At 38.4% G+C, this 15,221-nt stretch overlaps 1 protein-coding gene across 10 annotated transcripts in view; it reads left to right on the forward strand.

Annotated features, from left to right (window-relative positions):
- The window catches only part of clcn3 (chloride channel 3), a gene marked incomplete at its 3' end in the record, with an annotated part of 72,056 nt that overhangs the window by 9,619 nt on the left and 47,216 nt on the right, over positions 1–15,221 (forward strand). For 7 of the 10 annotated variants that reach the window (XM_079867649.1, XM_079867643.1, XM_079867647.1 and 4 more), the window contains exon 2: positions 6,572–6,747. In XM_079867649.1, coding sequence (XP_079723775.1) covers positions 6,588–6,747 — 160 coding nt within the window. In that variant the 5' untranslated portion in view covers positions 6,572–6,587. Of the gene's footprint in view, positions 1–6,571; positions 6,748–13,002; positions 13,214–15,221 lie in introns of those variants that run through there. The other 3 variants (XM_079867652.1, XM_079867646.1, XM_079867651.1) reach the window with 1 other exon arrangement.

Genomic DNA, 15,221 nt, shown 5'->3' on the forward strand with positions numbered 1-15,221 from the left:
GGCTCGCGCTGTTATTTATAACATAGGCTATTATAGTTAAGAAACAATATATAGCCTAGGCTACACACGACCAGAGAGCTGTTTTCCTGAATGCCATCAAGATTGAAACCGAGACTGATTTCATAACAGTTCAATAAACAAATAATTAAAATTAAGTCACTTACATGCAATGACTGTTTTTGTTCTGTTTCAGCATCAGCGAAAATAGTTCCAAACAACAGAACCATAGCGCATCTCACAGCAAACTCAGCCGTGTTTCATTAATGAATGATTCAGCGTTTTGAACGAATCTATTGAGTCAAAGATTCAATTATCCATTCATAAACTGCCTCATTCTGAATAAATCAGCCGTTTGAACGAATCGTTTGAATGAATGACTCAATGACTTGCTCATTAAGACTGTCGCCTGCCGCCTCCTACTGGCGGTTTAGTTTCATAAAGTATCATTCTTTTCAACATTCCTTATGTGTATATTCAAAAATATTTAAAATAATCTAATTTAATACAGTTATAATTTTTCAATGTAAATTATTTAATTTGATTGGTATAACTAACAGCCTAGTGTCTTATTATTTTAATTGAATATATTGATCAAATTTAAGAATTTGAAATGAAAGATGGAGCAAACATTTAATAAAATTAGGGAAAAATGCCCTTTATAAAGGAGTGTTTTCAAACAGTGATGTAATGAAACATTGACAATTTAAGTTTGAAGGGAGTAAAGCCTCTGTTTAGGCTATTAAGGAAATGTAATTTTGCCAAAAGAAGAACTTTTATTTTAAATAAATGTTCATTTTAAATCAGCCTACTTCAGTGTGATATGTTACCATATTATCATGCTTAACACTAAGAATTTGAATAATTGTAATGTGATGATCAGATGCAGATATCTAAATCAGAGAATATGGGTGGTTTGCGGGTGGATTATTTATTTTTAATAGTGGATTCGGGTGACTCAAAGTGCACCAGATTAATGAATTTATCTTTAAAATGTACAAAATTTTCTTCCGGGGGGGCATGCCCCCGGACCCCCCTAGAGGTACCAAACTACACCAACAAAAATAGTGTGAGAAACACACCAGGCTATATGATGATATACAAAAAATACACATTTAATTGCCTTATTATTAAAATACATTATTAGGATTTTACCACGTCCGCCTCGTTTTGAACCAGGAAAAACCCTGTAAAGTGTACCCTGGGGGCTAAGGCCCCCCTTTCTTCCAATCCTAGTGACGTCCCTGTATTATAGTATAACGTTTTTACATGATTGCAGCTAAATCACAAGTAAATAGTCTATAGTCTAGGTCTACTGTATAATTTAATTTGTGTTGTTTTTATTGGAATGTAAACATTACAAAATGCCAGATAACATCAATAAAGTTAAATGTACGTCGCATTATTTCATAACATTGGCCGTTATGATGTCATTAGACATGATTATTGCAATTTATCATAATAGTTTTCAAATTGTGCTCGTTTACACTATTAACAACCTCTACGTTAGGCTTATTTATGTCCTGATTATGTGAGATATTGAAAACTGTTCTCATGATAATCGCAGGAATCAACGTCAACAGCGTCGTCTGATATCCCTCAGGACTACGTGATAAATACACCACCTCACAACACCTGAGTTCAGCTGGCAAACTAATTTGTGAGGCATAGCTATCTGATTTATCAAAACGATTCCATTTACACCTGGTCACATAAATGTATTTTTTGCGAAACGGATTTAAATCCGATCTTCAATTCTCGCGCTATATGCAGATTTACTGGAGTGCACGTCACCGAAAGCAACATTATGAGCTGCATTTTATAGATCATCAGCTAAAATTTCAAAATCAAAGACCGCAATAAGAGAGAGCGGCAACAGCCCTGGTAAGATCATTTCGTTTCTTTACTTTTAATGATGAAGATTGTGTGTTAAGCGTCTGTGACTTACTTTCACTTTGATTTGCGATAGTTTGCACGTTGGCTTATGAATAGATGCTCATCTGCGGTGATGCGTGTTCCAGTAGCGTCATCATATCCGGATATAACATATAGCCTATAACACGCTCTCACACGTTTTTTTTTTTTTTTTTTTTTTAGCATTTTTGGGAGGAGTACAATTTACATGTGGTTTCAACAACCAGATGCATTTACACTTGTCCAGTTTCGTCTGGAATGCGTCTCAGATCTCCTCCTGAAGTGGTTTGAGCGATCGGATTCAAATCCGTCTCGAATGCGTTTCGGAGGGCATTTACACCTGGACTTTTCACGATCGGATACGCTGATTTCACGCAGCCGTTATTTTGAAATCGAAAGCGAGGCTCCGGTGGGAAGAAAACCGGAAGTGTCGCCTTTAATCACAGGAGAGTCGTGAATGCGATGGCGTATTGTTGTGTTTAATGATGTTGTGTCAATTCTAAAACTGTACATACATTTCTTTCATACTTTAGACTATATACAGTGAAATTTATTTATAAATATATATATTTTTTAATATTATTCAGAAAGTAAAAAAAGAAGCAGGAATGAACTATATAAATATCCTATATTGGATATTAACATCCAAAAGTGTAAATCGCGGCAGCAGCTTCAGGTTGGTAGTCCAAAGGCATTGTTGTTTATCTTTACTTCCGGGGTTTTTCCCACCGGAGCCTCACTTTCGATTTCAAAATGGCGGCTGCGTGAAATCAGCGTATCCAATCTGAGAAAACGCATGAAGTGGCCAGGTGTAAACAGCCCCCATGACAAAAACCATACACACGAAAGCCGAAAACAAATGCTGGTTGGCCTCTCACGTCCAAATTTGAGGAAGTGGTGGGGGAAGTGACGTATGCCGTAAAGCAGTCGAATTTTGTAGTTCTTTTTGTGCTCTGGTTACTACCCGAACCCCAAAGTTACATAGTGCCAGTAAAAGCGATACAGACCCCGTCAGGCTATGGCAGACGTGTCATTCAACCTATTGTAAGTCGATGTACCATCACAAGGATCTTGGAAATATATTATGAAGGTTGAAAAGTTACATAGTGTCACTTTAAATGGACAAAATAAAAGACAAAAAACGAATTTCATGTTTTAAAATGTTGTTAAATAAAATAATATTTAAATGTAGATTTGAACCATTTTGAAAAAGATGTATTAATTAATTGTTATACTAGTTAATTTAACTACATTTTAAAACATGAATTAAACGGTTTTATAAAACAGTTAGTTCCAATCCTTGATTCTGATTTTTATTCACGACCGCTTCACCCAACTATTCTATGTATCACTACACAACACCGCTAGCAACCACTCTTAGCAACTTAAACATAAGTTTGATCTCATTGATATTGTTCATTGAAGATAGAGTAGAGTATTGTGAGAGCTCAGTCCTATATTCACAATAAAAAAAAAATCCATTTGAATGTCCGCTGCGATACCTTGTCCTTTTAACCGCTAAGGGGTTTTCCCGAGCCCTAGTCATTTGTCAGTTGTGTCTTGCTTTTCCGTGTTCACAAGTTTGAGTCCTTTCAATGTAAAAGCAGAGCCTGGCCACTCCCTATTAAGTCCTAATGTACCGAATTGTGGTTGTAGTTCCACCAGATTTCCACTGGGGGCGATCGCCATGAGTGCAAAATGAATGGGAGTCTATGGGGCTAGACGGCTAAATTAGTCTCTTTCACCCGATTGCCGTTGAGAAATCTCAGATTTGATTGTAGGTTTTGCAAGTTCAACATGGGTTATAGGTCGAAAGTTGAATGAACGAGTACTTATGTCCTTTTGATTTCTTACAGGTTGAGTTGTTGTTGCCCATAACACGCTAGCATTCTGCTAATGAACGCTGATTGGTCAGTGAAGGACTGATTACGACCAGAGATACCGCTTGATGGCAATGTGTGTGTGTGTGTGTGTGTGTGTGTATTTTCGGCGTGGTCTTTTAAAACAACAAAACAAAAACTCTTCTAGCACGTGTATTTACCTGTGTCAGCTGTGTTGTCGACGCCTCGAGAGAAAAGAAAGTGCAGAGCGCGAAAGCACCAAAGTGACTGAAGGATTGCCGTAAAGCAGTTTCTCTGGTCGTACGATGTGTATATCGTCATTGTCTTTTTAAAGCAAATAAGTGACTCTAAAAAAGCTAACACCCAGCAATGTGTAATTTCTTTGCATCTCCTTTCGAATACAATATTCAAATTACTAGACAAAAAATTATATCCTGAGAAAAGTGGATTTTGATGGGTATAGCTCCATAGACCTCCATTCATTCTGCACTCGTCCTGTGAGCGCCCTCATGTGGAGCCAGAGTGGAACTGCAACCAGTCCAGAAGCCGGAGGTTTACTGAGAGTGGAAGTTCTCCCCTTATTAGACTCTCTCTGGTGGAAGTCTTCACTACTGACTGACTCGCTCATAAAGACAGTCTTTGCCGCCATCTATTGGAGAAATACTGTATGTAACGTCTGTTGCTGTTTACGGTCAGGGACTATTTTTTCCAGCGGAAGGAAGGCTTTTAGTGATTTTACTTTTTATGAAAGTTGCATATACATATTTTTCGGCTTTAATATTTGTATTTTGTGCTAACCGTTTTATAAAGCAATAAGGTGCTCGAGGCTAGTGAGCTATTGTGAATAAGTCACAGTATAGCACAGCCTTGAGTACCTTATTGCTTACTTATGTATGTCTATTAATTCGTCCATTTTTAATGCCGTTATTTACATTTGTATGTTTGCCTGATTAAATTGATAACTTTTTCCTGCATATTATTTTCAACTGTCCTCCACGCCTGATTTGTAAAATGCTTGAAGTGTGTTTGGTGAGGGAAGTGTCATCAGTGTGTCTTTGAGGAGCTCAGTTTGCTGAATCACGTCACCTGACTGTCTGCTCTCTGTCTGTGTGTGTGTGTGTGTGTTCTCTGGGTGTTGTGTTGATAAATGGAGTCTGAGCAGTTGTGTGTGTGTTCTCGGGGTGTTGTGTTGATAAATGGAGTCTGAGCAGTTGTGTGTGTGTGTGTTCTCTGGGTGTTGTGTTGATAAATGGAGTCTGAGCAGTTGTGTGTGTGTTCTCTGGGTGTTGTGTTGCTAAATGGAGTCTGAGCAGTTGTGTGTGTGTGTTCTCAGGGTGTTGTGTTGATAAATGGAGTCTGAGCAGTTGTGTGTGTGTGTGTTCTCAGGGTGTTGTGTTGATAAATGGAGTCTGAGCAGTTGTGTGTGTGTGTGTGTTCTCTGGGTGTTGTGTTGATAAATGGAGTCTGAGCAGTTGTGTGTGTGTGTGTGTGTGTTCTCGGGGTGTTGTGTTGATAAATGGAGTCTGAGCAGTTTTGTGTGTGTGTGTTCTCAGGGTGTTGTGTTGCTAAATGGAGTCTGAGCAGTTGTGTGTGTGTGTTCTCAGGGTGTTGTGTTGCTAAATGGAGTCTGAGCAGTTGTGTGTGTGTGTGTGTTCTCAGGGTGTTGTGTTGCTAAATGGAGTCTGAGCAGTTGTGTGTGTGTCTTCTCAGGGTGTTGTGTTGCTAAATGGAGTCTGAGCAGTTGTGTGTGTGTGTGTTCTCAGGGTGTTGTGTTGCTAAATGGAGTCTGAGCAGTTGTGTGTGTGTGTTCTCAGGGTGTTGTGTTGTTAAATGGAGTCTGAGCAGTTGTGTGTGTGTGTGTTCTCAGGGTGTTGTGTTGCTAAATGGAGTCTGAGCAGTTGTGTGTGTGTGTTCTCAGGGTGTTGTGTTGTTAAATGGAGTCTGAGCAGTTGTGTGTGTGTGTGTTCTCAGGGTGTTGTGTTGCTAAATGGAGTCTGAGCAGTTGTGTGTGTGTGTTCTCAGGGTGTTGTGTTGCTAAATGGAGTCTGAGCAGTTGTGTGTGTGTGTGTTCTCAGGGTGTTGTGTTGCTAAATGGAGTCTGAGCAGTTGTGTGTGTGTGTTCTCAGGGTGTTGTGTTGCTAAATGGAGTCTGAGCAGTTGTGTGTGTGTGTGTGTGTGTGTTCTCAGGGTGTTGTGTTGATAAATGGAGTCTGAGCAGTTGTGTGTGTGTGTGTGTTCTCTGGGTGTTGTGTTGATAAATGGAGTCTGAGCAGTTGTGTGTGTGTGTGTGTGTGTTCTCGGGGTGTTGTGTTGATAAATGGAGTCTGAGCAGTTTTGTGTGTGTGTGTTCTCAGGGTGTTGTGTTGCTAAATGGAGTCTGAGCAGTTGTGTGTGTGTGTTCTCAGGGTGTTGTGTTGCTAAATGGAGTCTGAGCAGTTGTGTGTGTGTGTGTGTTCTCAGGGTGTTGTGTTGCTAAATGGAGTCTGAGCAGTTGTGTGTGTGTCTTCTCAGGGTGTTGTGTTGCTAAATGGAGTCTGAGCAGTTGTGTGTGTGTGTGTTCTCAGGGTGTTGTGTTGCTAAATGGAGTCTGAGCAGTTGTGTGTGTGTGTTCTCAGGGTGTTGTGTTGTTAAATGGAGTCTGAGCAGTTGTGTGTGTGTGTGTTCTCAGGGTGTTGTGTTGCTAAATGGAGTCTGAGCAGTTGTGTGTGTGTGTTCTCAGGGTGTTGTGTTGTTAAATGGAGTCTGAGCAGTTGTGTGTGTGTGTTCTCAGGGTGTTGTGTTGCTAAATGGAGTCTGAGCAGTTGTGTGTGTGTTCTCAGGGTGTTGTGTTGCTAAATGGAGTCTGAGCAGTTGTTCACCAGAGGCTACGGCAGGAACAGCTACAACAGCATCACGAGCGCTAGCAGTGACGAAGAGCTTCTCGATGGAGCCGGCGTCATCATGGACTTCCACACAACAGAAGACGACAACCTTCTCGACGGGGACGCGTCTCCAGGTAAACCTACACACTGCACCTACATACACTCATACACTCCTCCATACACTCATATATACACTCATACACTCCTACACTACAGACGTTGCCTTACTTATGAGACTGAGGGTGTGTTTACACTAGGGATGCACCGATATAAAATTTTGGCCGATAACCGATAATTCTTTATATTTGAATGCCGATAACCGATATATTGGCCGATAAATCCAAATCCAAATTTTTATATAATTTTTGAGAGACTGATTACAAAAACAAAAGTCTCACCATTAAAATCCATGTCCCAAGCACACAATTATAATAATGTTCTCATTATAATTTTATGTAGTCTATATGACAGACTTGCACTGCTCATGTTGCACTGAACTGTATTTTCCTGTTTTGAAGTGATTCCAATCATATTTCAAGCAATTCAAAACCATAATGATGATCAGTGCGCATCTGAAGTGTCTCAGCTGAAGAATATATTCCATTATTTATCGGCTTTAATATATCGGCCAAATTTTGTTATCGGGCCGATAATGATAACATTAAAAATGAACATTTATCGGCTGATACCGATATAGTGGCTGATATCGTGCATCCCTAGTTCACTCCTGGTATTGAGATGTGTTTTGGTCGATCGGATCACAAGTGGACGACACTAAATACAGCTGTAAACGGGTCTAAACGCTTTGAGCTCGTCCACTTTCCAACACTTCCAGAGGAGGATGAAAACACATTCGGCCGGATTGCTTTCGTAGTGTAAACACTCGTGTGATCGAATGTGTTCACACAGCCTCAGAAGCTCGTCTGCTCTCCGTCTACTGAACTCATGCGTAACATTATGAGAAGAGGTTATACAGACGAGATTTAAACTCTGTCGACTGGAGACCCAAGTTTAGTTTGAAGATGAAAAACGTATCAAACACAATGTTCTCTCATCATTCCTGATTTCTAACACACACTCACAGCGTTCGGCTGATTTCTAACACACACTCACAGCGTTCGGCTGATCTTGGGTCTGTAAGAGCAAAAACTAAAGTTCATATGTAAATTGCGCAAGCTTATTTTGTGCATTAGATCGAAAGATCTGAAAAAACACAAACATTTCCCGCCCATAGACCCTCCCCTCGAAGAAATCAGGACAGAAGTGGATGAAAGTGGACAGAAGAGACGGATTAAAACACCAGGAGTAAACGGGAATGTCTCTCCCTCGTCCACTTGTGATCCGATCGACCTAAACGCATCTTAATACCAGGAGTAAACAGGGCTTTAGAGTGTGTTCACACTTGTGATGTTTGGTTGGATTAAACCTAACCCTGGTGTGATTGCTCTGTTAGTGCGGTTCATTTGAATAAGTGTGAACGCTGCTGTCTGAACCAAACGAAAAGAGGAGTCTCGATCCGCTTCCAAACTGAAACATGAACACAACACGGACCAAAGACATCTAAACAAACCAAAAACAGGATGTGATGTCACAAGATGCGACCATAAAAGGACAGAACGCTCGAGCACACCTGTTTATTCTCGTCATCGGCTGCGTCCTAAATCACATACTCTCTTGAGTAGGTACTTATTTTGAATAAGTAAATACTTCTCGAGCGCTAAAAAAGTGTGTTCTATATAGTATGAATGTAATCCGAACGTTGTCGTTATCATGTGACCTGCCAGCGTCAGTTGTGTTCGCAAATCCTCTCCCGTTGCCTCATGGGACAGTGAAGTGTCCATCATACGCGCACCTCAGAATCTCACTGGAAGAAGTGGGTCATCCGGGGACGTTTGCCTATTCTTTAATGAGTACGGTTAGCCTGGTTAAAACCAGACCATTCTCAGTAGTAACTGAGTTATGGTCTGGCAAAGCTTCATTAATAACTCATTTCCAAAGGGGCGTCACCAACGGACGTCGCTCAAATGCCTCTGGGCGCAGTTGGATAGACCTAAAACCAATCAGAGCGATCGCCATCGTGTAAAGCCATATGCTGCGACCCAATTCGCCTAAGTTCCACTACGCCATAAAAGTATGTACTCTTTTTGTGAAGAAAATGTATTTACTTTTGAATGTGTAGCAAAAAAGTAGGCAAGCTTTGGGACATACTACTTCGTCATCTTTATCGGACGGATCTGTCGCGTGCATCCTGTCACTTAAACTGCCCTGTCAATCATCTTGTCACAGTTAAAATCCTCTATTAAATCTAATTTAATTTCCTACCGTTTCGGAGAGAAATGTAGTAGCACGTTCATCTGCCAGTGGGTCTTTCATGGAGACTGTCCTCATGTGTTTGCAGTTTGAATATAATAATGCATTTAAAAGTTGATCGGATGTCGCTCAAATGCCTCTGGACGCAATTGGATAGACCTAAAACCAATCAGAGCGATCGTCATTGTGTAAAGCCCGCCTCAACGTTTCTGATTGGTGCCGCGATTTCTAGGCCATGGAAATGGGCTTGAATGAGCTCTTTGTCAGACTACTTGCAGAGCAAATCTGAATTTGCCAGAAGTTGTCTGGGTTTTCCCAGGCTAGAGTACAGTGACCTCAGACGTGTAAACGCGCGCTCGATGGACGTGTTTGACTGTTGCGCTCGCGTCTCGCTTCTTTTGCAGCGTTTTGCGTGCAACAAAGAAGCAAAACTTCATAAGATGTGTAAAACACATCTCTAGACCTTGCACTTCTTCCCAGTTCCACTGCCCGCGTCTCGCATTTTTCTAAACAAAACAGTTATGTAAAATAAAATGTAAAATAATTATTTATCTTATAGTAAAATATTACAACAGTAATATTTCTTATTAATAAAAATGTTTACATATAACACCTGGTGTTTCTGATCCAGTTCCTGATGGACAGCCTGATCTCTCTCTGTTTGTTCATGCTGAATATTCAGTTTCAAACAGAAATACACATTTTTACAAGTTAAACACGAACGCTGTCATGTTGAAATAAGTGCTGGTGATTGTTGTTTTCTACAACATTATGTTAATCGTGTCAGTATAAGAAACGCTGCATGAATGAACCACAGCACAAGTGGTTATTATTATTATTATTATTATTTTTAACAGACACCTCTTAGAGTTATGATGTTCACTCATGTTTTTGTAAGAAGTCTCTTCATGCTCACCAAGGCTGCATTTATTTGATTAAAAATACAGTAAAAACAGTAATATTGTGAAATATTATTACAATTTAAGAACTGTTTTCTGTGTGAATATATAGCAAAGTGTAATTTATTCCTGCGATCAAAGCTGTATTTTCAGCATCATTACTCGAGTCTTCAATGTCACATGATCCTTCAGAAATCATTCTCATATGATGATTTGATGCATTTGAGAAACATTTCAGATTATTAAAAGTTGAAATTAGTGCATATTTTTGTGGAAAACTTATTTTCAGGATTCATTGTAAATATAAAGTTCATAAGGACAGCATTTATTTGAAATGGAAATCTTTTGTAACATTAAATATGCATTTACTGTCGCTTTTGATCAATTGAATGCATCCCTGCTGAGTAAAAGTATTAATTTCTTTCTCTTGAGTGGGAGTGTATTGGGGTCAGTGGTTCCTGCTATTGGGTTTCTGAGTGTATAGGACCCAGAGCTTCTTCTGTGAGTGTGTGTGTGTCTTTATTTTAGTGTCTTTATCAGAGCAGTGTCTGAAGATCATGCCTGAAAGTTTCTAAAAAGAGAGCTTTACATACAGAGGTCTTATATGAGTGTGTTTTCTGCATGAGATCTGTTACTCTGTTAATCTGCTATTAGTCGGTTCATTATTCATGAGTCTGGCAGACCTTTGTTGAATGGACCAGCAAACACAACAAGAAACAGGGAGGTGTCGCATTTCATTCAGCAATCTCTGCCCTGTCAGACTCTCTCAAAGACAGTTCCCTGTCCGACACGGGCCGGCGCTGAGGGAAGCCTCGGGGAAAACCAGGTACGGCTCAGGATCTGATCTGGGGGAGGAAAATCGAATTCCAAGTTTTCTGATAAAAATTGAAATTGTGATTTTTTAAAAAAAAATGCAATTTAAAAAAAATATATATACCAATTATACCAATATATACCACAATTTGGCCAAAATTTGTGACTATATAACAATATGGCTTTATAATAATAATAATAATAATAATAAATTATTATTATTAAATAAAATATAAAATTACTAAATAAATACAGAATATGAAATATTACTATTGTAATATTTAAATAAAAAATAGATATTTAAGAAATACAATATGAAAATATATTTTTTGTACATTACAACTGTAAAATGATAATGCTAATATTTATGGCTGTTTTAATTTCTTCATGTATAATTTGAAAAACATTTTGTTAGTATATAATATCAATATGGATGTAAAATAATAGTAATAATAATAATTAGTAAAATAAAATAAGTATTACTCTTATAATATTTCACAAAAAAATCAAATAATTATGAAATACAATATAAAAAAATACTTTTTATTTTATATTACAACTGTAAAATTACAATACTAATATTTATGGCTGCACAATTTGGCCAAACTTTCATCAGGATATATCAATATTGATATAAAATAATAATAATTATTGTTGTTATTTTTAATAAATAATGGATACTAAAACAAAACACTGCAAACTAAATTAAATAGTTACTATTGTAATATTTCATTGTAAAATAAAACATTGTATTTAAAAAAGAAAACAATATAAAACATTACTTTTATTTTGCATTACACTGTAAAATTACAATAGTAATATTTATGGCTGTTTTAATTTTTATTTCTTTATGCACATTTTGCCCTAATATTTTGTGAGCATATATCAATCATATGTGGATAAAATAATATATACTACAAAATAAAAATATTACTATTGTAAATAAAAAAAAGTAGTATTTAAGAAAAACTATAATCATAATACTTTTATTTTACATTAAAACTGTAAAATTACATGATTAACTTTAATAGTTGTCTTTTAAACATTAGATCATCAAGCTTTTATCCTGATACCCTTATGTTTAGGCATGTTACCTTCACAAATACACAAATATCGATCCCGGTTTTTATTTTTAATAATCGCGCAGCCCTACTTTAATAAAGAGCCACTTTATTAAACGATGGGAAATCTGGCATGACTGAAGGTGACAGTCAGACCGGAAACGTGTGGATGTAAAGAAATGCCGCATGGGAACCAGTTTAACTGGCCTGTCACCGTGAAGGCGCGTTCCTGTGAGTTCAGACTGGTATCCACTTACTCCGGTTGTTGCTGTGTGTGAGTACGTGTCAGTTGTGTGTTGCTGTTTATAACCTCGGTGTGATGAAGAGGGTCTCTGGCGCTTCACCCTCACAGCAGGTGTTCAGTTTCAATACTCCGCGTGTGATGACTTCTGAAGCAGAAAACACTGACAGGACTGAGGCGCTTTGATTTACACACCATAACAAAGCCTATGGGTGACCTACTCACACAGTCCAGAGCTGTTGCCTGGCAACAGCAGGATTATTGCTAAAGGTAAATGGTGATTGTGGGGTGTGTGTGTGTGTGAAGGTCTACTTTTTTGAGCACTGAAATGGTTCTAGGTGCTTGTGTGTGTGTGTGTGTGTGTGTGTGTGTGTCAAGTCAGGTCACCTTTATTTATATAGCGCTTTTTACAATGCAGATTGTTTCTAAGCAGCTTTACTAATTTAGTTCATTTATATAACATGTCATATGTCAATCATCCGTCTCAGTTCAGTTCTCAATGCAGGCAGATCAATAATATTGTTGAATATTAAATGTCCCCAACTAAGCAAGCCAAAAGCCAAAGGCGACAGTGGCAAGGAACCAAAACTACATCAGGTGACAAAATGGAGGGAAAAAGAATATCATCAGAAATTGTATAATTATTAATCACAAATGGCAAAAAAGCCATAGAAATATTGATTGGTCTAAGGTTTTGAAATGTGTCTATATAATGCAAAGGCTTTTTTTCGCTGCTTTCATGTCATATTTAGGGTGAAATACCTCCCATATCCAAGAAGTACTTCTTATTTACACTTGTGTATACATTTTGAAGACATGATTGTAATATCATTTTACCGTTCAATGATAGAAACAGACAGGCTAGCAAACCGAACGCGACGGTTTTTATTTATTTATTTATATTAGACATAGGACAGACATGAAACATTAACAACTATAACAAGACATCCAATAAGATAATAACAAAAAACTAAATAAAAAAAATAGGTTTACAATAAACCGAACCGGAATGTGCGACGTGTGTGTGCGCGTCTCGAACGTGCTGACGTCATCGGCTGCCGCATTGACGCACTGGAGTGACGCAATCACGCAGCTGTCTTCTCAATCTCACTCACTCAGCGCTGCTGGTCATGGCCGCCGCAATCTCTCCGGCTGCCCGAGCGCGCCTGTGACCCGAGGATCGCGATGATCGGCGTGGAGGAGGTCTCCGCAGACCCGTATCTCCCGTACGACGGCGGAGGGGACACGATCCCCCTGCACGAGCTGAGCGGCAGAGGTACGTCACTGTCCGACCGACCGCGGACCGAGACACTCATCGCCTATAATTTATTATATATATGTATATGCGTACGCGCGCGCACCTCACGCATCATGTGTGTTGTCAGTGTCGGTGAGCTTTGAGTGCGTTTGCTGATAGGACACAGTTTTTCACACGCACTAATAGGTGTGTGTTATTACATCAGTGGGAGTGTGTTGCAATGCACTCATAATAAACGTGTTGCATTTACAACACAGGTGCAATAACGCACATAATGCGACAGTGCACTCGTCTCGCACACTCGTGCGAATGCATGCAGTGTGTTGTTTTTTATGTGCGTTATCAGAATTAAAATGGGATTTATTTATTTATTTGATTCCTTGTGACATGCGTGTATTGTGTGCATGCGTATGTGTGTGTTGCTAGACTTGTTTTGCTACACCTAAATCAGATAATTATTTAGTTTAGATCTTCTGATGGCATTGGGTTTGCGTTAGGGCAAAGCAAATATCATAAACTTAGTAAATAGACACTGCAGCATCTGTGAGTGTGTGTTTCGCACCCTTATCTCAGGAGATCTCAAGGTGTCTGTTATGTATTGTTGTTGCGTCCTGGGTTATTATAGTGAACTGAAACCATATAAAAGCTTTTTCATTGCTTATTTTACTTACATTTATTTTATTTCAGCTAGTTGCCAAGGCAATATCAAAACCATACAAAACTATTAATAAAACCATACTATCTTCTCAATAATACTAAAGTAACACAGAGTTGTTGAATTTGCCTGTCATTCATAATTCATAATTCCAACAGGAGAGACTTGTTGCTCTCCTCTGTGTGAGTGCTGTAATGCATTAGGGATAAAAGTCACATGACTTGAAGAATAATCCATCACGATTCTCCGTGACCCTCCGCAGGGGCGGTGCTAAGGTCTGGATATTAGCTTTAGCCCAAACTAAAATTAGATATTTTTATTTAAAGGAATTAGTTAATTATAAAAGAGCTTTCAGGGAATAAAGAAAAAGAAAAGCTTATTGTATTAGTGAAATAATTTAAACTATTAGCAAATAATATTTTATTTTTACTCTACATGAATCAAGGAAATTATAGCATATGTTCAATTCAAAAAGGCAGAATTTAATAATAATAAAATAGTTGAGTAATTTGCCTCACCGGATCCTGTCGGTAGTTGAACATTTTCTATTGTAAAACAGTTGTCAAATATTAAATGTTTATCTACTTACATTTTACCAGGCTTTCGTTCACTGTTAACACCCTTCTGTGAACGGTAAGCCCCGCCTTCTTCAATCTTTTTGACATTGATGAGCTAGAGTCTAGACCGCTGGACTTTCAGTCATCCTAACAACAAACAGAGCGCTGCGTAAGGCAAGGCAAGTTTATTTATATAGCACATTTCATACACATTTTACATAGAAGAAATTCAAATAATAAAACGAAATAAGAATAATTAAAACAGTTTAGAAAAATACAGTACAGTACAAACAGTCGGACGAACATTGGCACAGTGCTCATTCAGTAAATGCACAGCTGAGTCTGGATTTGAGTCTGGATTTGAATGTGACTACAGTAGGAGCACATCTGATCTCCTCTGGAAACTGGTTCCAGCATAATAGCTAAAAGCAGATTCACCATGCTTAGAGTGAACCCTTGGTATTTCTAGCTGATATGATCCTAGTGATCCGAGTGATCTGTTGGGCTTATATTCAGTGAGCATATCTGCAATGTATTGAGGTCCTAGGCCATTGAATGATTTATATACCAGTAATAATACTTTAAAATCAATCCTAAGTCTGGGAGCCAGTGTAAAGACCTGAGGACTGATGTGATATGTTCATATGTTCAGTGGTTCTAAATGGAATAATGGAGCGCATCAGAGCAGCATCAAGAATATCAAATACATTGCAGTGAATCTCTTATTTGCATCTTAAAGGAGAACTCCGGTCAATTTTAACATTGAGCTCATTTTTTTGTACATTTGGAGTGCTGTCAATACAGAGAACAACGA

The sequence above is a fragment of the Squalius cephalus genome (assembly GCF_949319135.1).
Source record: "Squalius cephalus genome assembly, chromosome: 3".
Classification (NCBI taxonomy): domain Eukaryota; kingdom Metazoa; phylum Chordata; class Actinopteri; order Cypriniformes; family Leuciscidae; genus Squalius; species Squalius cephalus.